The sequence below is a fragment of the Glycine soja genome, chromosome 4, assembly GCF_004193775.1.
Source record: "Glycine soja cultivar W05 chromosome 4, ASM419377v2, whole genome shotgun sequence".
In the NCBI taxonomy this organism is placed as follows: Eukaryota; Viridiplantae; Streptophyta; class Magnoliopsida; order Fabales; family Fabaceae; genus Glycine; species Glycine soja.
The window spans coordinates 45,810,739-45,833,503 of NC_041005.1; the positions used below are offsets into that span (position 1 = coordinate 45,810,739).

Consider the following 22,765-nt stretch of genomic DNA (forward strand, 5'->3'; position numbering starts at 1 on the left):
GTTTATATTATTTAATCATGCACACAATTGAAAATAACATGATTTTTTTCTCAAATTGATACGATTTGTAAATAATAAGAAAAAAAGAATAACTTTTGGGATTTTGTGTCCATTTCAATGATTTAGGTATGATGTTAAAGAGGAATACTCAAATTACTAGGAAATCAACTCGCAAATCTCACTCACCTTCAAAGAAAGAAAAACAAAAAGCATATCAAATTGTTTTCCATCGAAAAGCGAGAGAGGAATAATAGATCTAGAAAAAAGATAGATTCACTCACCTTCAATGCGTAGATCTTGGGGGAGAAGGAGTGGGAGATCAAGGAAGAAAGAGAAAACTTAGATCTAGGGAAGATTCACTTGTCTTCAAAGCATAGATATAAAGGGAGAAAGGGAAAAAGAAACAAAGAGAGATAGAGAAACTTAGAGCTAGGGAAGACAAAAATGTGTTTTACACACCTATTTATGGTTGTGTTGTTTGATAATGTTGATTTGGAGGGGATGGGCAAAAAGTATGGCGAGTGGTTTGTTTGAGGTGATTAACGGTGGAAATAAGTTGAACATGTATGGGTCCCACAAAACAACTTCTCTCTTCTGGGTGAAAGAGCTAAACATGTGATAGGTTGAGGAAGCTTTTTTGTCGTGTAGGTTTTTGGTAGTGGACAAATACTCCTTTACAGGAGTAATTTTGATGATTAATGGTGCTTGCTTGCAAGAGTGTAAGAATAATTTTTGTAAGTTTGTTAAATGCTAAATAACCAATTTTGTCCTCCAAAGTGTGACACAATGATAAATTGGTACCTGAAAGATGTGTAAACTATAAATTTAGTATTTGAATATGCAAAAAGTGCAACAAATTAGTCTTTTCGTTAAATTTGTGAGACCATTATGTCATTAAGTTTTAATATTCAAGGACCAATTTAACAATAAATTGTATTTTTAAAAATCAATTTGGCATTAAGTTGTAAAGTTTAAAGACCAATTTGTCATTAAATTATTTACATGACTAATTTTTTACACTTTTTTCACATTCAAAGATTAAATTTAAAATTTTCATCTTTTAAGAATCAATTTATCAACACCTCAAACTTTGAGAGACAAATTTGACTATTTATAATAATAAATGATTATGTAATTTTATAGTTTAATCATGACAATAATTTTAATTTGGAGTTTGGACTATAAATTAATCATATTTTGTTTGATTGTTTTTAATATATACGGGGTAAAACATAGCCACTCTATGTCCTAACTATTTTCTTTTTTTTTATTTAATTTTTAGAGTTAAATGTAGTTGTAAATAACTACCATCTTTGTTGTAAAAAAAAAAACTATCATCTTTGAAAAAAACTTTGTATGGTAACTCCTTGTGACGGTAGGATGATTTTTAAATATGATTAAAGAGTAAAATAATCAGAAAATTATGTACCCAAAGGGAGATATTTTTTTATTATTAGTATAAAATAAATAAATAAAAATATATTTTTCATCTAAAAAATATAAAAAATTAAAAATTTATCTTTACAAAATTTTTAATAATTTTTTCGACATCATAAAATCAACATCGATTATTTTTTATCCAAAACTAGACTATATTAGAGTGTGTTTGGTTTGTATTTTTATTTTTTGTTTTTAGTTTTTGAAAACTATTTTTTGAAGATTAAAATTTTAAAAATATGTTTGGGTTGACTTCTTATTTTCTGTTTTAAAAACACTGAAAACGCGTTTTCAAAAAGAAATATAATTTTAAATTTGTTTAAAATTACATTTCTTGTCATCACGTTTTTCATTTTAATGAGGTTCCTGATTCTTTTAAGACAATATTTTAAAAAATTCAATCAAACTCATTTCCATCACCTTAAAAAATCAAAACAGAAAACACTCAAACCAAACAACCCCTTAATTTTCATACCAAGTGTCAGTCTCTTCGTACATGTGACTCCCTCGAATTTTAGCCGAATAGATATACAGAATCAACCAGTTCTAAAAGTGTCCACCAGTTCAACCTCTGAATCCACCGATCGGTCACCGTTTGGTTTTCGCAACACTATTTTTTCAAGTGAAAAAAGAAACCGTTTCCCCTGATTTCATTTGAAAACACAAACACAGAGGATTTCAATGGCGGATGATAGCAACCGCAGCGTGAGACTGCTATGCCGCCCGAAGCAGCTCAACACAAAAGGATCCGACCCGGGAATCCATTTCTGGCTTATCGGATCCCCATTCTTCCCGCCACTCACCGTCGCCTCCTTCCTCCGCCGCATCCACACGCTCCCCTCCTCCGCTTCCCCCGATTTGCCCAAAGAATCTGAGGACCTTCGAACACTCATCCCCAAAGGCTTCGAAGTCGTTGGAGCCCTAGCTTCTGGGGACGATACCCACGCTCGCACGGCCGTTGACGCCGCGCGTGCATTGATGAACCTTCTCTACGGCGACGGAACAGATCGACCGGTTATCGGAGCGGTTTGCGGCTCGGATTCCGGCGAGCTGCGGTTTGTTGTGTCAGAGAGTGAAAATGCGACGGGACTCGAATCTGTTTCGTCGGTAATAGAGGAAAGGGATTCGGAGAAGTTTGTGTGGGAGAATGGTTGCTTGCTTCACTGCGAGCTTCCAATTAAGTTGCCACTCTATTATAGTCTCAAGAATCCAACTGGTATGTTTTCCTTATTCTCGCTCTTTCTATGTGGTTGAGTGAAGTTGTTGATGATTGGTTTCAGAAACATAACAAGTGCTGCAATAGGGCAATTCATTTATGTGATTATTAATTAGATTGACAATATAGTACTTTGTAGGTTGCACATTTCAATTTAGGTTTGCATTTGGGGTTAATACTTAAAAGCTAATAGGAAGATGAAGAGCATATGCCACTTTTATAAAAGTTTAATTAACCAAACACTTGCTTGAGTGATTGATCTAGTTGGATAAGTCTCCTTAGATGTTCTCATGTTTACATGCAATTTATTGTTGCCCTATTACTAAATAAAGTAGGATTTATCCAAAAGGTGTAGCATGAGTAGTTAATAGCTTGGGCCCTTTAAGCATATGATGTGATGGGTTTGATCCTTGACTATGTGAATAGAGAAACATATGTAGGTAAAGGAGTTGTTCCTTGACTGGTACTCTACATCCTTGGGGATTAATCCCATGTTGCCAGCTGTAGGGATACCCTGGGTCCACCCTATTCTAAAAGAAAAGTAGGGTTTAGGCTTTGTAACATAAAAGGCAAGACATACTTACATAGAGGTGCAACTGTGCAAAGTAACGATTTGGCAGAATACTAAGTTCAAATTCTGCTCTCTGTCTTATGTTGATTGAGTGGTACCTTTGTTGATGGAAGTTGTTGAGCAGAGGACTCAAATCGTGAGTTACACTGAAATTTCCGGCTGAAAGTACTTCATTTTGAGTTCTAGATGCTATAAGAATATTTGATGTATGAGAGAGACAAAAAAATGTGGGTTACAGAGGATAGTGGACAGTGAACTAAGAGACCCACAGTACAGATTTTGAATTCGACATAACTGCTGGGAGTCAATAGGTGAAATCCGTCAATTCTATTTTATCGTAATAGAAGTTGTGAACGTTTAATGTACAGATTTGCAGGATAATATCTGGATTGCTGTGAATTATCTAAAATGCTTCTATCACTATCACTCTGTTCTAAATGGGAATAAATTCTAGACAATTTTGTTTTGCAGATGTTGAGAAATCATATGCACAGGTTACTGAATCTGTTATTGCCAAGTTAAGAGACCCTCAGGCTGTGTACATGTTAGAAATGTCAAACAAAGCCTCCCGGGATATATCTCCTCCTGTCATAATTCGAGGTGTACAATTAGACTTTAGCACAGACCTCTCCAAGATCAAGCCTTTGGCTGAGGATGATGATGGCTTCAATGCAAGCTCACTATCATGTTCATACTTTTCCATCAGCAGTAAAGCAGGCTCACCAGTTTTTTCTGCAGAGGTAACATAAAAGATTACGATATTCCTTGTGATCTTTCTCCCCTTTTCTTTTCAACTGTTTGGTTTTTTATTATATTTTCTGATTGTATTTGTGATTTTGTTATTTTATCTTGTCTTTATTTTCTCCTTTCTGCATGTACTTCGTGATTGTCCATTTTGTGAAATTTTCTTCTTCTTAGAATGCAGATACTATCCAAGTTAGTGTTCTCTTTAATAGCTTAGGGTCATCATCAGCTTCTACTGTGCCTGTTGCAGAATACTTTCCAGGTCAAGATTTGATGTCCAATATTTGCTCATTGAAAAATATGATTTTCTTTTTATTTTTAGCTTCTCGTAATTGAAATTGAATTATTGATTTCAGTCCAGGAAGAAACTAGACTCCTTGTTGTGGATATCAAGCTAGATGTACTCTGCTATTCTTCCAGGGAGCTTCCACTGAAATATGCAGTTTCAAATTTAATCATACCTGGCTTAGTTGACCAATTAAATGTAGTGCAGAAGTTGATGTTGCCTAACCTTTTGGCACAACACCCTCGGGTGAGGCAATAGATTCATCTTTCCAGTTACATACTATGGTTCTACTATTTCACCATGACTCTGATTCACAAGAAAATCATCCTTCTATTGTTAATGGATGTGCAATGATTCATTGTCATTCCTCTATCCTATCATTACAATTTCAAATGAATTTGTGGCTTTTGTCTCGCAAATATAGTAAGATACTCTCAAATATGTACATTATTTCTTTCTATAATACAACTTGCCGATGAAAATGACAATTTCAATTTAACAAGAGCTGTAATGCACCAGGATGACTAAATAATGATTTTCATCTGAACTTTCAAATATATGAAGATCGGTTTTATAATTATGGAATATTTCAAGTTTAAATGGTTAGAAAAACCAGACCTGTATCAACTTTGATAGGTACTAAGGATTATGAGTGTGTGGATGACGAATTAGTAATTAGTATATAATGATGTGAGGTACTAATGTATGAATTTGGACTGTACCTATCCTGCTTCATATTCTCTTGTTAATGAAATTATGGTATTGAAAAAAGAAATTCTTCTTTTACAAAACACCCTGATGATTTTAGTGATCTGTCGGGTCAGATTCATGAAAGAAATTGATTTTGTTTCCATGAATAATATATGATCATAATTTGTGTTTAAGATATTTTTTAATCTATTATTTAATTTAGTTATATTATTGTTTCATAGTAAAGTTTTATTTTTACTTATTTGTTTAATACTTATTGTTCTTTTGATTGACTAGCAATTTATTTATTTGTCAGCTAAAATCTTATCACTTTAGTCCTCCTGGGATTCTACATCCAATAACAGTTTTCTATGAACTGAGTTTTGGGGAGACAGAAATGAAGCAAGGTATGCTGTTGAATTTTGACATGGATAGGATAATTCATTTATGATGTAATTGTCATTAGAAAATATAGAATAAAGCTATATTATATGCTGTTGGTAAATTGCAGAGAAGAATGTATCTATTGAGTCTTTGGGCTTTTCCAATCTACTTCATCATTTATGATCTCAGCATGTGTTAGTATTTAGTGATTTATGAATTATTCATGCTTTCTGCAGTTGAAGTTAGGAGATCCTTGCACTCAAGGTTGGGATTACCGTATGATCGTCCCCTTCTAAGAATTTCTAATGCCTTGGATTTTTCAAAATTGAAGAACAATGATATGGTCTCTCTACAGAAAGGTAATATATACATTTGAAGGGGTAGTTCTTTATGTTCTATAGGTGTCAGGATTATGATTGCATTTTCCTCTTTCCAGGTTGTATTTTCTAATACTAACTCCTTAACATATATCATGTGCTCTAAGTTTCTTAATATTTGTTTGTAATATTAGGTTCAACTTTGCTCAGAGATGTACACATTGGGATTCCAAGTAGCGGGGGTAAGTTGCTATTGTGGTCTGTGTCTCTCATTCTAAATGTAATTTTTTTTTGTCTCATTTGAAATGGTTGTGGTTTATGCAGTTACTGGGGGAACTGTTTCCCTTGTTCAAGGTTCATATGAATACTTCCATTATCTTCACAATGGTTATAATGATTCGGTAATTTCAATTCTTCTGCTCGCTAATGGTTGTAACTTGCTCATTATATTACATCCCATCTTTATCTTGTGCTCAATTGAAATTACACATAACAGACAAACCTCGGTTGTTGTTGCTGAGTGGTTTAAGATTAACTGATTAACATAATCTTGTTTAGGCAGTTGCAAATTATGGTTTGGATATGGGAAAAGTCATTTGAAGTTTAAAATGATGAAAATTATGATACTTAAAGTTGTTCTTTGTTAAGTATTCTTTTAAATATATTCCAAATTGTTTGTATGTAAAAATGATAATAAAAAGATAAAATCAGAATAGTCTATTACTAGTGTGGTTTTTGTGTATAATGCTGTATGAAACTATGAATGACAAAAGTATTATATATGAAATTAGAACTTACGATCACCCATGGAAGGCAATGAGAATAAATGAAAGAGAAGGTCATCTGATGTGTAGCTGCCCAAGGAATGCAGCTTGTGGAAAAATGGACTTGGCATTTTTGGTCTTTCCTTGAGTTGCCAAATTCTTTTCACTATTTCAAAATAAAATAAAAGGTTATATAGGCATAGATTGGCTTCTATTGCCTGGATGAGTTCTGGAATAGGATCACTTTTTGTATGCCTGCTAGAGTGAAGTGTTTCAATGCCCGGTAAAGTCTAGCTACCATCCTGACTTTTGATATTATTAGAGTATTGTACAGAGAGTTGCAGTATTCAACTGCACTCTCAATTAAGTCAGTTAGTTAGGAGTTAATTTTATGTTTTGAGTTAGTTAGTTATAACTAACTATCTAGGCCTATATATACTGAGTTGTAACTCAAAGATGATGTGATCCTGACTAGGAGCGGATCGCTTGATACAGGCTACGGAGATTTGGATGACGCCACTTCCAATGAAGGAAGATAAGTCAGGATAGACGCCACAATGATTACCTTGATAGGTCTGAGATTAGTTCAACAAGGAACCCAGAGAGAAACTCTCACCAAATTTTATGAAAATGCCAAAAGTTTTTTTATTGAAAAAAGAAAAATCAATACTTATAGTGTATCTGACAAAATAAATAGACATGGGCCTTCAAAACAGCTTGGGTCAAAATTACAACGAAAATAATTATAAATTAAAAATAGAACATATTTATTATGAGCCTTTAAATTAATTTGGACCTTAAGCAACAATTAATAGTCTTGATAGTGTTTCTGTCTCTGGGCCTTCATCCTTCTCCACTCGAGGGCTTTGTCCTTCTCCACTTGGGTCTTCGTCCTTCTCCACTTGGGCCTTTAGCCTGTATTTGATCAGTTTTAGGATTCTCATCATTCCCTCCTTCTTGGAAAACATTTGCCCTCAAATGTCCAGGATCATCACCGGGTTCAAGTACCACTTCCTTCCTTTTCTTGTTGGCTTGCTTGACATAACTTTCATTCTTCTTTGCAATTTGCACCTTCACTTGGTCATACAATCTTTTCACACTCAACTTTGGTCTATGCATCCTTATGCTGAGTCTCTTGGGGCTTGCTGTTGTAAGTTGGCCTGTTAGGCAATGAAGCTTCTGGAAGGAGATCAACTTGATGGTCTATGCTTCTTGAAGGTGGCAGTCCATGAGGGATTTTCTTGGGAAAGACATCTTTAAATTCCTGCAATAAGGGTTGAACACTAGGAGAAACATAAATAGTTAACTGATTAGAATTATCACTCTCTCTCTCTTGTATATCACTCTATCTATCAGGTGTATCACTCTTCCTTTTTCTATTTCTCTGTGCTGTCTCACTATTGCCTTCTCTTGTTCTCTCTTTTCTCTCCTTTTGATTTGGTCATCACACACTTCTCTGAGGGATAGAGGTTTAAGAATAATTTTCTGGTCATGGTGCTGGAAAGAAATCTTGTTGGTGAAGCCATCATGCACTGCTTTGGTGTCCTCTTCAATGTTGGCCCTCACTAGTGCCATCTCCATCTCCTTGTAGTACTCCTTAACAATCAAAATTCCCTGGGATAACCTCTGGAATTTCTGTCGCATGGTTCTACTGTAGCTAGTTAGAACATACATCTTTCGCATAACCTTTCTCATCTCAGTTCATGTATCTATCTCCCGTCCTTCTTCTCTCTTCATCTCTCTTTGATTTTTCTTCCACCAAACAAGAGCATAGTCTCAGAATGTAGCTGCTGCTAACTTCACCTTCTGCTCTTCAGAATAATCATTATAGGAGAATGCATGCTGAATCTTCATCTTCCAGTCAAGGTAGGCATCTGGGTCACTCTTGCCTTTAAAAGGGGGAACATCGAGTTTTACTCCCTCAATTCTATCCTGTCCTTCTATTCGGTTCGGTCCATTATTGACCTTTCTGTTCCTACCATAAGGTCTCCCACCATTTGGGTTCATTTGGTGCTCTAGTCCTTCTATTCGTCTGTAGAGCTCTTCATTGTTACGGTTCAACAATTGTTGCATTTGTGTAGTTATCGCGTCCAGTAATAAGCATTGAGATCCGTCCAATTGATGATAATCACCACCACCATCACTAGCTCTTGCCATAATAAAAAGAGAAAAAAATCTTCTGTAGTAATTAAAAAAAATAATTTCAGGACCTCACCACACTCTACTCACGTGTTTCTCTCTTTGATGGTAGTTCACTCGTGCTTGAGGTTCTCAATATAGGCTTTTGTGTGATGTTTTCACTCTTGCCTTTTACCACTCACTCCCTCTTAAGTTCCTGGATGAATCAAATTAGACACACAATGTATATAATAGGAAAGACAGTTTAATTATCACAGACTGTGTAACAGATTTGATTTTGGTTAACAGATTAGACTTGATTTGGATTTAGATTTGATTTGGATAACAAATTAGACTTGATTTGGATAGCAGATTGGATTTGATTTGGATAACAGATTAGACTTGATTTTGATAGCAGAGTGAATTTGATTTGGATAATGGATTAGATTTGATTTAGATAGCAGATTTGATTTGATTTGGATAACAGATTTGATTTGATTTGGATAACAGATCAGATTTGGATAACAAATAGAATAAATAAGGAAGATAACAAATAAGATAATAGATAAGATAACAGATAGAATAAAAAAGATTTGAATAACAAACTTGCCAAACAAAAAAAGTGCCTCTAACTGTCTCAATTTCGTGTTCAAAGATCAAACACCCACTTTCTTTTTTTTTCTTCTTTTCTTCTCTTTTTTTTTTCAAAATTTCTACAACTTTTTTTTTTAACGTGAAACAGAACTCAAACAGATTTTTTTTTACTCAAAGTCTGAAAGACACAAGAAACAAGAACAAGAACAAAAACGTGACAAGAACAAGAACGAAACAAAGACATAAACAAGAACGCAACAAGAAAACAAATAACAGAACAAGGACAAAACACGAACCTGAACAAATTACAAAGAAAAAGAATAGGATAGGATAGAACCTGTATCAAGAGTCGAAGCTCTGATACCAGATGATGTGATCCTGACTAGGAGCGGATCGCTTGATACAGGCTACGGAGATTTGGATGACGCCACTTCCAATGAAGGAAGATAAGTCAGGATAGACGCCACAAGGATTACCTTGATAAGTCTGAGATTGGTTCAACAAGGAACCCAGAGAGAAGCTCTCACCAAATTTTATGAAAATGCCAAAAGTTTTTTTATTGAAAAAAGAAAAACCAATACTTATAGTGTATCTGACAAAATAAATAGACATGGGCCTTCAAAATAGTTTGGGCCAAAATTACAACGAAAATAATTATAAATTAAAAATAGAACATATTTATTATGGGCCTTCAAATTAATCTGGGCCTTCAACAACAATTAATAGTCTTGATAGTGTCTCTGTCTCTGGACCTTCATCCTTCTCCACTTGGGCCTTCATCCTTCTCCACTCAGGGTCTTTGTCTTCTCCACTTGGGCCTTCGTCCTTCTCCACTTGGGCCTTTAGCCTGTATTTGACCAGTTTTAGGATTCTCATCAGTTCATTGACCAATAATCATTTCCACTTCTTCTTTCTAAAGCTTTTCCCTCTCAAAATATCTTCTATTATGATTTGATAGAACTCTTTTATGGTATCAAGAGCTTGGTAAGGTCGTCAATGGTGGCACAAAGCAACGCGTTTCTTGCTCCTTCTTTTCCTCATTCGATTGCACATAAGCTTGATGATTTGACTTTCCTTTTATGGTGTCAACAAGTTGAGCCAGTCATCAAATCTCATTGTCTTCAATGTTTCGTTGTCAATCCTCAGATTCCTCTCCGTTTTCTTTCTGAAGAAGATCATGAAGCTGGCATAGAGAGCCCTGTGTATGAAGTATGGCATCAGCAGGATGAAGTGCTGCTTACTTGGCTGCAATCGACGCTTTCAACGTCGATCGCATGTGCTAGGATGCGCTCACTCCTATGAGGTTTGAGAGCACATTCATGACTATTTCCATAAACAAACACGTGCTACAGCACGTCAACTGCGAACTCAGTTACAGGCTACAAATCTTGGTGGAAAATCAATGCACGAGTTCTTGTCGCAGATTAAAGCTCTTTCAGATGCTCTTGCTTCCTTCGGAAGTTTGATTATGCTTCAGGAACACGTTGACTCCATTCTTGAAGGCCTACCATCAGACTATCACTCCATCATTGCGATTATTGAAAGTTTGAACCTCTCCCGATCGGTTAAGTCAAAGCTCTTCTTCTTGCTCATGAAGCACGTCTAAATAAATTCACCAAATAGACTCTGTCCGATTCACCTTCCATCAACTATTCACAAGCACATCGCAAGTCTCCAGCGGTTAGCTCTGATGACTATTCCATGCCAAACAAGACAAATCCAGAGAGTTTCTTGGCTTTCCGTGGTGGATCTGGCTGTGGTGGTGGTAGTTCTCACCACAGTGGTGGTGGTGGTGGTCACGGCCGTGGTGGTGGCCGTTTTGCTAACTTCCAGTGCCAGGTGTGTCTAAAATTTGGTCACACTGCTTCTATTTGTCACTATCGCTTTGATCAGTACTATCAACCAAACTCAACCTTGGTACTTCATAATCCTTTGAGTCCAAATTATTCTCAGGCCACCTCCACTCAATCTCAGAAAATTACAACAATTATTCACAGAATAGTAACAATTATGGCCAAAATTCTGGTGATACTAGACCTGCTAATGTTTGAACTAATAACAATTACAAATCTGCCAGTAACAATCATCAGTCCAATCCTAGTGCTTTGCTCACAAATGCTCAACCTCAATCCAATTCCACTAATTGGATTCCAGATTCTGGTGCTTCATTTCATGTTACTTGAGAATCACAAAATGTCCAACAACTATAGCCTTTCTAAAGGTCCTGATCCAGTGTTGTCAAATGGTGGTTATGGTGGCGCCATGGCGGTATTGTGTGGCGGTTTTTTTGAAAAAACGCCTCCAAATAGTGGTGGTGTTGCGGGTTTCAAATGGCGGCGCCATGGTGGCCGCCATAGGCTTAACGGTGGTGGCAGAATGGCGGTTATGATGGAAGAAACTTTTTTTTAAAAATAATTTCCCCAAAATTACAGATTGGGTTGTCTTGGGCTGACCTGACCCAACCTTAAATCCGGTTTTCTAATCAAAATGGGATGAGCAGCACGCAGCACGCGAACTCCCGAACTCCAGTGCGAGCACGGGCACGAGCAGCAGGCAGCACACAGCACGCACCAGCAACGACGGCACCACGCACGCAAGCAACGGACGGCGGTGGTCTCACCCGAAGTCGGTGACGGCACCACGCACCACGCATGCGAGCAACAAATGGTGATGGCGACGGCAGCAGCAATGGCTACAGACTGCGACGGCTACAGGCACGCGAGCATTCTGTTTTTTTTTTTGTTCTGTTTTTTTTCTTCTGTTTGACACCCTTTTTTACTTTTTGGCTCTGTTTTTTTTTTTTTCTGTATGACACTCTTTTAATTTTTGGTTCTACTTTTTTTTTTTCTGTTCAGCCCTCTTCTACTAATTACAATGGCTGAACCATCATCTAATGTTGCAACAAGGAAAAATAAGACAGACCCTGGTTGGAAATATTGTCATCCACTTGTGGAAGGGGATACAAACATTATTGTTTGAACTCTTGAATGAGTTTATTTGGTGTTGGTTATTGTGTGAACTCATGAAACTTTTTTAGTTTATTTGAATGCAATCCATTGTATTATTTAATTTTTATTTATATTTATTTTTTATCTATTGTTTTGTTAATATATATATATATATATATATATATATATATATATATTTATTTATTTATTTATCCGTCATTTGCCGCTACGCCATCCGCCATATTTTTATGGCGGATTTTTGGCTTTTCACCATGAACCGTCATCCGCCATTAACAACATTGTCCTGATCAGATCTTCATAGGAAATGGTCAAGGTCTGCAAATTCACTCCTCTGGTTCTTCCTATTTCACTTCTCCATATAATTCCTCTGTCTCTTTATATCTTAATCATCTATTACATGTGCCTAAAATCACTAAAAACCTTCTTTCAGTCAGCAAATTTGCCAAGGACAATGATGTTTACTTTGAATTTCACTCTAATTATTGTGCTGTGAAATCTCAGGTTACCAATGAAGTCTTACTTCAAGGCAATGTTGGTTCTTATGGTCTTCGCAGTTTTCCTCACATTCAGTTTCAACCTTCAACTGTCGTTGCTTCCTATTGTTTGTCCAGTTCTGTCAATTCCTGTAAATTCTTCTAATAAGAATGCAGATTTCACTGTCAATCCATTCAATAGATCTAGTAGTCTTTGGCATGACAGACTATAGGTCACATGAGTGTCTTTTCTTGGGTTATTCTACTTTCCCATTAAGGATACAAATGCCTTTCTCATTCTGGCAGAATCTTCATTTCTAAAGATGTCTTGTTTAATGAATCAAAATATCCTTATGCTGCCTTATTTGAGTCCACAGCTTCTTCTAGTAAGTCCTATTCTTCAGTTTCCTTCCATACCTATCATTGCTCCTAATCTGAATTTCCCTATATCATCATCTCAGCCTACTTCTTCTTCCACTCAGCCTACTCAGTCTGATCATTCAGAACTTGCTAATGTTCCTCTTCAGTCAGTACCTAACTGTATATCTGTTCAATCAGAAACTGCTACTGTTCCTCTTCAGTCTTCTAATACTGAGAAAACAGCTTCACCAATGGCTGATAATGCTGTCATACCCTCCTTCCATTTCTTCATCATCAAACACTAATACAACAAAATCTTCATCTGCAAGAACTCCTTCTTCACCTAGACCAGCCAATACTCACCCTATGCAGACTAGATTTAAATCTGGTATTCACTTACCCAGAATAATTCCTTCTCTTCTTTTAACTCACTGTGAACCAAAGAGTGTGAAACAGGCCTTGACTGATCCAAATTGGCTTTCAGCCATGCAACTAGAATATGAAGCTTTGATGAAGAATCACACTTGGGATTTAGTGCCTCTTCCATCAGACAGAAAAGCTATTGGTCGTAAATGGGTTTTTAGGGACAAGGAAAATGCAGATGGGTCTATCAATAAATTTAAGGCTAGACTAGTTGCCAAAGGTTTTAATCAAGTTCAAGGCTTTGATTTTTTAGAAACCTTTTCTCCATTTGTGAAGCCTGTTAGTATTAGGCTTATTTTAACTCTAGCAATCACAAATCAATGGATGCTTGTTCAGCTAGATGTAAATAATGCCTTTCTTAATGGCTTGCTTAATGAGACTGTCTATATGTCTCAACCTCCTGGTTTCCAACTATCAAATCCCTCTCTGGTATGTAAACTAAATATTGCCTTGTATGAGCTCAAACAAGCCTCAAGACAGTGGTTTGAGAGGCTGGAATCTGCTCTAACTCAGTTTGGTTTTGTGGCTAGTAAGTGTGATCCCTTTCTCTTTGTTTACCAGACTTATCTCACACTGTGTATCTTTTAGTTTATGTGGAATGATATCATCCTTCTTTGGCAGTTCCACTCAGTTGATTCAGCACCTGACATCTCAACTTAATTCAAAATTTTCTCTTAAACAAATTGGTCTGCTAGATTACTTTCTGGGAATTGAAGTTAAGACTCTTCCTGACTAGTCATCACTCCTCACTCAGTAAATATATCAGAGATTTGTTGCAGAAAACAAATATGGCAGAGGCTCAACCTATTTCCTCTCCTATGGCTTCTAGCTGCAAACTTTCTAAAACAGGCTCAGATCTCTTTTCTGATCCTACTTTGTATCGGTCTGTAGTGGGTGCTTTACAATACTTGACTATCACTAGGCCAGAGATCAACTACTCAATGAACAAAGTTTGTCAATTTATGGCCAATCCTTTAGATTCTCATTGGATTGCTGCGAAAAGAATCCTAAGATACTTGAAAGGTACAGTGTCGCAAGGTCTTCATCTTAGACCTGCTGTTTGGGGAAACTCTTCGTGTCTTCTGTGATGCAGATTGGGCTTCTGATATTGAAGACAGAAGATCCACTTCTGGTTCTGCTATCTACTTTGGTCCTAATCTCATCTCATGCTGGTCCCGAAAGCAGCAGGTTGTTGCAAGATCTAGTACAGAGGCAGAATATCGAAGTTTGGCTCAGACTGCTGCTGAAATATCTTGGATTCAGACCCTTTTAACCGAGTTAAAAGTTCCTTTCAGCACTCCCATTGTCTTCTGTGATAATCAAAGTGCAGTTGTTATAGCTCATAATCCTGTTCTTCATGCTCGGACCAAGCACATGGAGATTGATGTCTTCTTTGTTAGAGAAAAAGTCTTAACCAAGCAGCTGGTTGTTCATCATATTCCTGCCCTTGATCAGTGGGCAGATGCTCTCACCAAGCCCCTCTCTCCAACCAGATTCACGTTTCTAAGGGCCAAACTCTATGTGCTTGAGACTCCTTCAAAGTCTCACCCACCTTGAGTTTGAGGTGGGGTATTATTGTACTGAGAGTCGCAGTATTCAACTGCACTGTCAGTTAAGTCAGTTAGGTAGGAGTTAGTTTTATGTTCTGAGTTAGTTAGTCATAACTAACTATCTAAGTCTATGTATACTGAGTTGTAGCTCAAAGTTCAGTGGCCAATAATCATTTTCACTTATTCTTTCTAAAGTTTTTCCCTCTCAAAATATCTTCTATTATGATCTGATAGAACTCTTTTAGATATGTAGCACCTGATCTCTCTATTAAAATAGAAGGGCACTTAAGTTGGTATTTTGCAGGAGCTGCACACATTGCCACTTTATGAAGTTTCCATTTGAGTTTTTGCAAATGCATTATCAGTTTTTATTTAACATTGACCAATGACTTTATTTCCATTAAAAACTAGTTTGAGGGCATTAAATTCCAGCGAATCAATTTTTATTAGCTTTCACATGAAGCTTTCTTTATTTGTTGTCGTCACCATTACTTCTGGGACAAGTTGTTAATCTTATGGATATTATTTGGGAGCAAGATTTTTGCCTTTTGACCTTCTGTCAGTCAACAAGTCTCGCTTCTTGTTTCCATTTTATTGTGCTTTTAAGCTCCTTTTCATCTGTTAGGTTCTTGAGGTTTTCCCTCAGCAATCATTTTAATCCTTTTTTTAAACTCTCTGACAGGCAACAGCCACACTAATGAGTACATATGTCTCCTATTGAATTACTACAAAAAATATTTAATTTTCAAAATAATTTTAGTGATGGATTAAATATCCATAATAAAATGTTAATGGATGGATTGGATTTTTTTAATGAATTTTTAATGGATTGTAAATTGACTAATGGATTGTTTTTAGTCCATCTATTAATCTGAATAAAAAATTATCCAGTCTATCCATTTGATGGACCTAATATACCATTTAAATGTAAAGATGTTGGCAGTTACTTCAGTTGTGATGTTGAAGAATTTTTGAGTTCCCTATCTAAGCCAGGTTTTATTCGCGGCATAAAACTAATCAGGCTATGTATGCGGTGCACTAGTTACTGTGTGTGACTTCTTGTCTAGTCAACGAACATCTTAAAACAAAATATAGTTATATTTACATACCTGCAGAGTACAGATTATCACTAGAACAAAATCTCAATATTCTTGTAGTATCAGAAACTAAATTATTTTGATTTTGATGTTTAAATTCAGCTTCCATCTCAGTCTTGGTAAATGGAAGCCCTACGAAGGAGTTCTATCCACAGAAAGGTCTTAGACAGGGGGATCCATTATCACCCCTTTTGTTTAATATTGTTGCAGAAGGTTTGAGCGGTCTAATGACCAAAGCAATTGAGGGAGGATTCTATAAGGGATTTTTAGTGGGCTCAAAGAAGGTGGAGATTAGCCTGCTTCAGTATGCAGATGACACTATATTTTTGGGAGAGGCAACATTAGTGAACGTAAGAACAATCAAAGCAATACTTCGTGCTTTTGAGATGTCATCGGGGTTAAAGATAAATTTCGCCAAGAGTAGTTGTGGGGCCTTTGGGGTGCCTGAGCAGTGGACTTATGGTGCATCCAGTTATCTCAACTGTGGATTGATGTCTTTTCCTTTCACATATCTTGGCATACCTATTGGTGCTAATCCTAGAAGATGTCAGATGTGGGAACCTTTAATCAATAAGTGTGAGAGAAAACTGGCAGGATGGAAACAGAGACACTTGTCTTTTGGGGGGAGAGTGATTCTCATAAATTCAGTGCTAACATCTATTCCAATTTATTTTCTATCTTTTTTCAGGGTCCCTAGGCAGGTGATTAGCAAGATAACCAGATTACAAAGGAACTTCTTATGGGGTGGTGCAGCTGATCAAAATAAGATCCCTTGGATCAAGTGGGAAAAGGTGTGTTTGCCAAAGGAACAAGGTGGGTTGGGAGTCAAGGATATCATCTCGTTCAACACATCATTATTAGGAAAATGGAAATGGGAGATGTTTCAGAATCAGGAGGAGACTTGGGCTAGAGTCCTTGAATCGAAGTATGGAGGATGGAGGAGTCTTGATGGAGCTTCGAGGGCTAGTACTGAATCATCATGGTGGAGGGATCTAAAGATAGTAAATCAAAGCATGAATCAAGGTCAACAGCTGAATAGGTTGATATTGTGGAGGGTCGGATGTGGGGACAAGTTTAAGTTTTGGGAGGATAGGTGGATAGGCGGAGACAACTGCTTGGCTGATAAATATCCTAGATTGTATACCATATCAGCTCAAAAACATCATTTCATCCATCAAATAGGTGCTGCGAAAGAAGGTGGGTGGGAATGGAGTCTTAAGTGGAAGAGACCTTTGTTTGATAGCGAGATAGATATGGCGGTAGCTTTTCTCCAACAGCTGGAAGGGTTCACAATCAGGCAGGAATTAAGTGACCAATGGAAATGGGCAGCAGAGCCTAGTGGCTGTTATTCGACTAAGAGTGCATATAAGGCATTACATCATGTCACAGTGGGAGAAGAGCAGGATGGAAAGTTCAAGGAATTATGGAAGCTTAGGGTCCCATTGAAAGTGGCTATCTTCGTGTGGAGGTTGATTCAAGACAAACTGCCAACTAAAGCCAATTTGAGAAAGAAGCGGGTTGAGTTACAAGAGTACTTGTGCCCCTTATGCAGATCTGTGGAAGAGACTGCAAGTCACTTATTTTTCCACTGCAGTAAAGTTAGTCCTCTGTGGTGGGAGTCACAGTCTTGGGTAAATATGATGGGTGTTTTCCCTTATCAGCCGGATCAGCATTTTAGTCAGCATATCTTTGGAGCTTCCGTAGGGTTGCAGGGAAAAAGATGGCAGTGGTGGTGGTTCGCTCTCACTTACTCGATTTGGAAGCATAGGAACAGCATCATTTTCTCCAATGCTAATTTTGACGCTCATAAATTGATGGATGATGCAGTGTTTATTTTATGGACATGGCTCAGATGTTTTGAAAAAGATTTCTCTCTACATTTCAATCAATGGTCTTCAAATCTCAAAGATGCTTTTCTTAGGACAGCATCATAGGTTTAGAGTATAGCTCCAAGTCTTATTTGAGTAGTTTTTGGGATATTTCAGCTACTGTATCATTGTCTGTCCAAAACTACTTGTAATATGGCTCTAAATCTGTATATTTTAGTACCTCTGGTACTCATCTATAATATATTTAATTTTGCTGAGCAAAAAAAAATAAATTATTTTGATTTTTCTAGGGATGGGGTTGTGCTTACCGCTCTCTCCAGACTATCATTTCATGGTTCCGACTTCAAAACTATACATCCATAGAAGTTCCTTCTCATAGGTATTTACATTTCACTCTTGTCTGATTGTGAATTTTCTTTTCATAGGTTCAGACTATCAGTTTGTCTGGCTGAAGTTCACTCGTGTCAAAATCTTGTTTTGTCATATTCATGCATATGATCATGATTTGGCCTGACAAACCTACAACTTTCTCAGGGAAATACAGCAGACACTTGTTGAAATTGGTGATAAAGACCCTTCTTTTGTTGGATCACGAGATTGGATCGGTGCCATTGAATTGAGCTTTGTTTTGGACAAACTTCTGGGTGTAAGTATTCACTCCTCTTAATACTTCTTAATGTTCAACTGTAGATTTATTATTAAACTGCATAGATGCAGTTGGGCTTTTGGGCCCAACTAGACATTGCACTTGTGTTCTCTGGCTAGAATCATGACAAGACATGTTGAGCCTCTGACCCCAAAAAAGGCTAGAGTATAAATTCTTGATCCATTACTGCACATAGTGCATGAAGTATATATTGTTTGTTAGCCTAATTGAGTTCTTAATGATTTGATTGGGTGGTTTACTTTCTTTAACAGGTTACGTGCAAAGTCATCAATGTTAGATCTGGAGCTGAGCTTCCAGAAAAATGTCGAGAGCTAGCGATGCACTTTGAAAACCAAAGTACACCTGTTATGATTGGTTAGTAAATTATGTATTTTTTTTTATTTTTTATTTTTGCTTTTATCTGCCATTTATCTATGGCATCTCCCTGTATAGTGTAGGTTTGTGCAAAGAATCAAACCAGACTGTGAACCAAACTGAACTACACCTTTCGAAACAGTTCAAGAACCTGGATTAGTTTTTTAAAGCAGTTAATCAGTAATCCAATTTGGCTAACATTATAAACAAATCACTGAATATCCTCAAAAGTAATCAGAACCCTAACACTTCCTGCACTGAGAAGTTGCTGTGTTCTGCAAAATCATCCTTGTCTCCCTTTCTGGTCATGGCACTACTCTCCCAGTTCCTTGTTGGTCAAGTTAGAATCTTCCTTTGGGACACAAAAGTAGTAGTAGTAGTAGCGCATGTGAGGAGTTGACTTTGACTGAAGCCATGTACTCATTGAATCATGCCAGTGAACATGCAGGCATATACATGACAATGTTTTGGCCCTCAAGAGACAAATGACAAGGTGCTGCAGCCTGCAGGCAGGCTCATCCCTGTACTTATTGTTGGTGAGGTGGAGAATGGCCCCAGGGAACTTGATGAGGACCTCTTCAGTGGTGGCAGAGGGACTGGTGTTGTCAGGCAAGTGGTCTTTGATGAGCTCAGTAGCTCACAATATCAATTGAGGGGCAGAGAAAGGAGCAGGGTGGATCAAGAGGAATGGTGAGCATGTATCTAGGTTTGAAGCAATTACCTCTTAGTACAGGGAATCTCTGGTTAGCACTTTCATGCACCAGTTCACTGAACCAAAAACTAGTTCACTTCAGTTCTTATGAAATACCATTAGTTTGATTTGGTTCAAGGTTTGGTTTTCTATGCTGAACCGAATGTTACCAGGCCTACCATGTAGGGTGGCTTGAAATTCTAGACTCTACAGTATATTTTCATTTGCATATTCACTTCAATACGAGTTGTGTCTGTATTGCTCTTAGAAACTTTTGGTAGGAATGATAGGAGTAGTGATATCAATCATAATGCTTTGGTTTCTAAACGCAGGTGGTGGTTTACTTGCATATACACTCTTGGGAGTGGATTACAATGAAGCAAGTGGAGATTGTGCATTTTTAATACTTGATCCCCACTATACAGGTTCGGATGACCTAAAGAAAATAGTCAATGGAGGATGGTGTGGGTGGAAAAAGGCTGTTGATAGCAAGGGAAAGAATTTCTTCTTGCATGATAAGTTTTATAATCTCCTGCTGCCACAGAGACCCAACATGGTTTGAGGCCTAGCTTCTATTGAAAGAGAGTTCCCAATTGACACCAATTTCTTGCAGTGGTAGAGTAATTTTTCACTTTAGTTATATGTGGTTGGGAGTGTAAAGTTAACAGGTAATTCGTTGCCTCACTTTTGGGTTATTAATGTTTTGTAATTGGAATCCTGTGACTAAAAGTCTATAACCAAGATTTATCCTGTGACCTGAATCTTACGGGGAGCTACTTGTGGCTAAATCTTAGGCAAAATATGTTTCAGACTTGGGGAAGGTAGGATTAAATCAATTTTCGTGAAATACCTTTTGAAGTTTTCGATACACATGGTAAAGAGAGATCTGAAGCTGTCCATATCTGTGACTGTGAGCTGGGTCCAATCAATCTTAGAGGCATTACTATTAAATTTGAAACTTAAGCTAATTTGAAATCTAGATTTATTGGTATAATCTTTTCTTTTAGGCTATAGTGATGTGAAAATTGCAGAACAAGCCCTACGCCAAATGTTGTGATGTTTAATATCATGGTTTTGAAAATTCATACAATATAGAAAATCTTGGGTATTTTGATATGTAGGAATAGGAGCGTTGTTTTGCCAGTGAATACTGAATATTAACAATTAGGAAATAGCAGCATTCTCTCAAGAGGAAAACAATTATGAAATAGGGAAAAAGGTTATATACATAACCCCTAAAATACGGCAAAGTAAAATATCTAAGGCGAAAGGTATATTAAAGGGAAAATTGTTATTTGATGTTCTAAAATAATATTTTAAAGTAACTTTTTAAAAGTGAATTTTAAATTGAAGTGTTTAGATGCCTCGAGCACATGTTCTTACCGTGAGATTCTAATTGCATCTGACTAAGCAAGTATTCTTACAGGCAAAAGGTATTGCTTTAAAACTAGCTTTTTAAGCCTTTTTTTTTTGGTTAAAATACGTATAGACGGTATAGTTGCATTTCACTATCAATTTTGTGGAAATGTCGACTTTTTTGCTCTTCAAAATAGTCATGAAGTATTTAAACATCCAACGTCGTGCCAATTGTAATATAATAAAATGTCGGTGAAAGGTGAATATGAAGCTTTTGTTTTTTTTCTTTGTTTATTATTGGCAATGAATGGAACTTTTCACAACTTAATTGCAGCCTCTCTAATTCTTTATTCACAAATCACGCGCTAAAAATAACTATGAAAACCAATATTTGAGGGAGACTACAAATTAGGATGGATGATTATTCCGCGTTTCTCATTAGTCATGTCATAATGGCAATTGCATATTTTGGTGGCAGTTTGGCACTTGAAACTTTTCATACAAGTTAATCAAAGCTTATTATTATTATTATTAATGACGGCCCTATGCCAGTTAACTTTTTTAATTTTGTAGTTATTATGTAGATGTATCATGAGTGTTGAGGTAATATAGCAGCATCCTAGCTTGCAAGATGTGAACGAGGTGGCAGATACATGAAAAATGAGAGACATTTATATAATATTTGGATATATGTTTGAAGATGAAATTGTATTAACTGAAACTATCAAAAATGCATTCTAAAGTAAAGGGACCCATGTAATGCACCCCCTTTATTGATAGTAGTGAGTATATATGGAAAACCATCACCTGACACGAGAAGAGGGAATTAATTTTTAACAAATTTATCGTCATGTAAACTAATTTTTTCTTTTAGTAACGGCTTATATTTAATATATTCAGGAAATAAAGGTCTATCGAATCAGATCCAAATCCTATTGTAATTGCACGAATCTGGTTCATTTACTTCATTTCCTTATAAAATAAATTCATTTTTCAAAATCAAATTCAACAAATTTTTACCATCTGTGACTCAGATGGAGAACTACTGCACATTCTTACAGTTTCTTTTGAAAGAGCAGAAGACCTGTGTACATGAATTGTTATATTTTTAAATCTAGATTATAATTTTATTTAAAAAATAAAACACTCAGTGAGCAAAATTAAAAATTATATTAATATTATTAAGAAGTATTGAATAACTCTAAATCCTACTACTTTATCCTGGTACAAATCCTCACACTTCCCCGTTACTATATATAATATCCAATTTATTATTTCATAAAGATTAAGAAAAATCATTAATTTAGTTGATGATAATAAATTTGTCTTAAATTTATATATATATTTTAAAATTATCATTGTAATTAATATTTCTTTTTCTTGTAATGAATTGTCAATAATTTTCTTTCTTCTTTTAATAAAAGACATTTTTAATATAAAAATAATTAATACAAAAAATATTATAGATTCTTAAAAAAAATATTATTTTAAACTTGAATTTTATAAAAAGAAATGGAGGGAGTAAATAAATTATCTTTATTGTCATTGATTTATTTTTAATTTTTGTAACATATATCATTAATCTTATAAAAGATATAAATAAAAAATAATAATTAATGTTACATTGAAAAATTAAAATAATAATTATTTATTTTTTTATACAACAATTAATGTTATATTTACTTTTCATTCAATACTTACTATAAAAGGTAAAAAGGAGAATTCCTAGCAGGATATAATATTTAAAAAAAAAAATTAAACTTGTCTATGAAAGCATGAATCGCTCATAAATTAGTCCTTACAAAATAAAAATTTCAAAGTTAATTTTCCAAATATGTAAAAATTATCATAAATTAGTTCCGTAAATAAATTAAT

The 22,765-nt window shown here is 35.9% G+C and overlaps 1 protein-coding gene across 3 annotated transcripts; it reads left to right on the forward strand.

Moving 5' to 3' along the window:
- Window positions 1-1,931: 1,931 nt before the first annotated feature.
- LOC114409903 (probable Ufm1-specific protease) lies at window positions 1,932-20,485 on the forward strand. Of its 3 annotated transcripts, none has more exons than XR_003666241.1 (13): window positions 1,932-2,653; window positions 3,696-3,964; window positions 4,143-4,230; window positions 4,325-4,500; window positions 5,261-5,351; window positions 5,565-5,687; window positions 5,840-5,887; window positions 5,970-6,046; window positions 18,113-18,201; window positions 18,357-18,468; window positions 18,741-18,843; window positions 19,281-19,533; window positions 19,867-19,997. XR_003666241.1 is itself a non-coding variant. In XM_028373563.1 (12 exons), exons 1-12 carry the CDS (start codon window positions 2,119-2,121, stop codon window positions 20,094-20,096), a joined length of 1,941 nt encoding a protein of 646 aa, XP_028229364.1. In that variant the 5' UTR covers window positions 1,934-2,118; the 3' UTR covers window positions 20,097-20,485. The 3 variants fall into 3 exon arrangements, 1 of the variants encoding a protein (XP_028229364.1); XR_003666240.1 differs by having other exon boundaries at window positions 19,292-19,533; XM_028373563.1 differs by lacking the exon at window positions 19,281-19,533 and having other exon boundaries at window positions 1,934-2,653; window positions 19,867-20,485.
- Window positions 20,486-22,765: the final 2,280 nt, after the last annotated feature.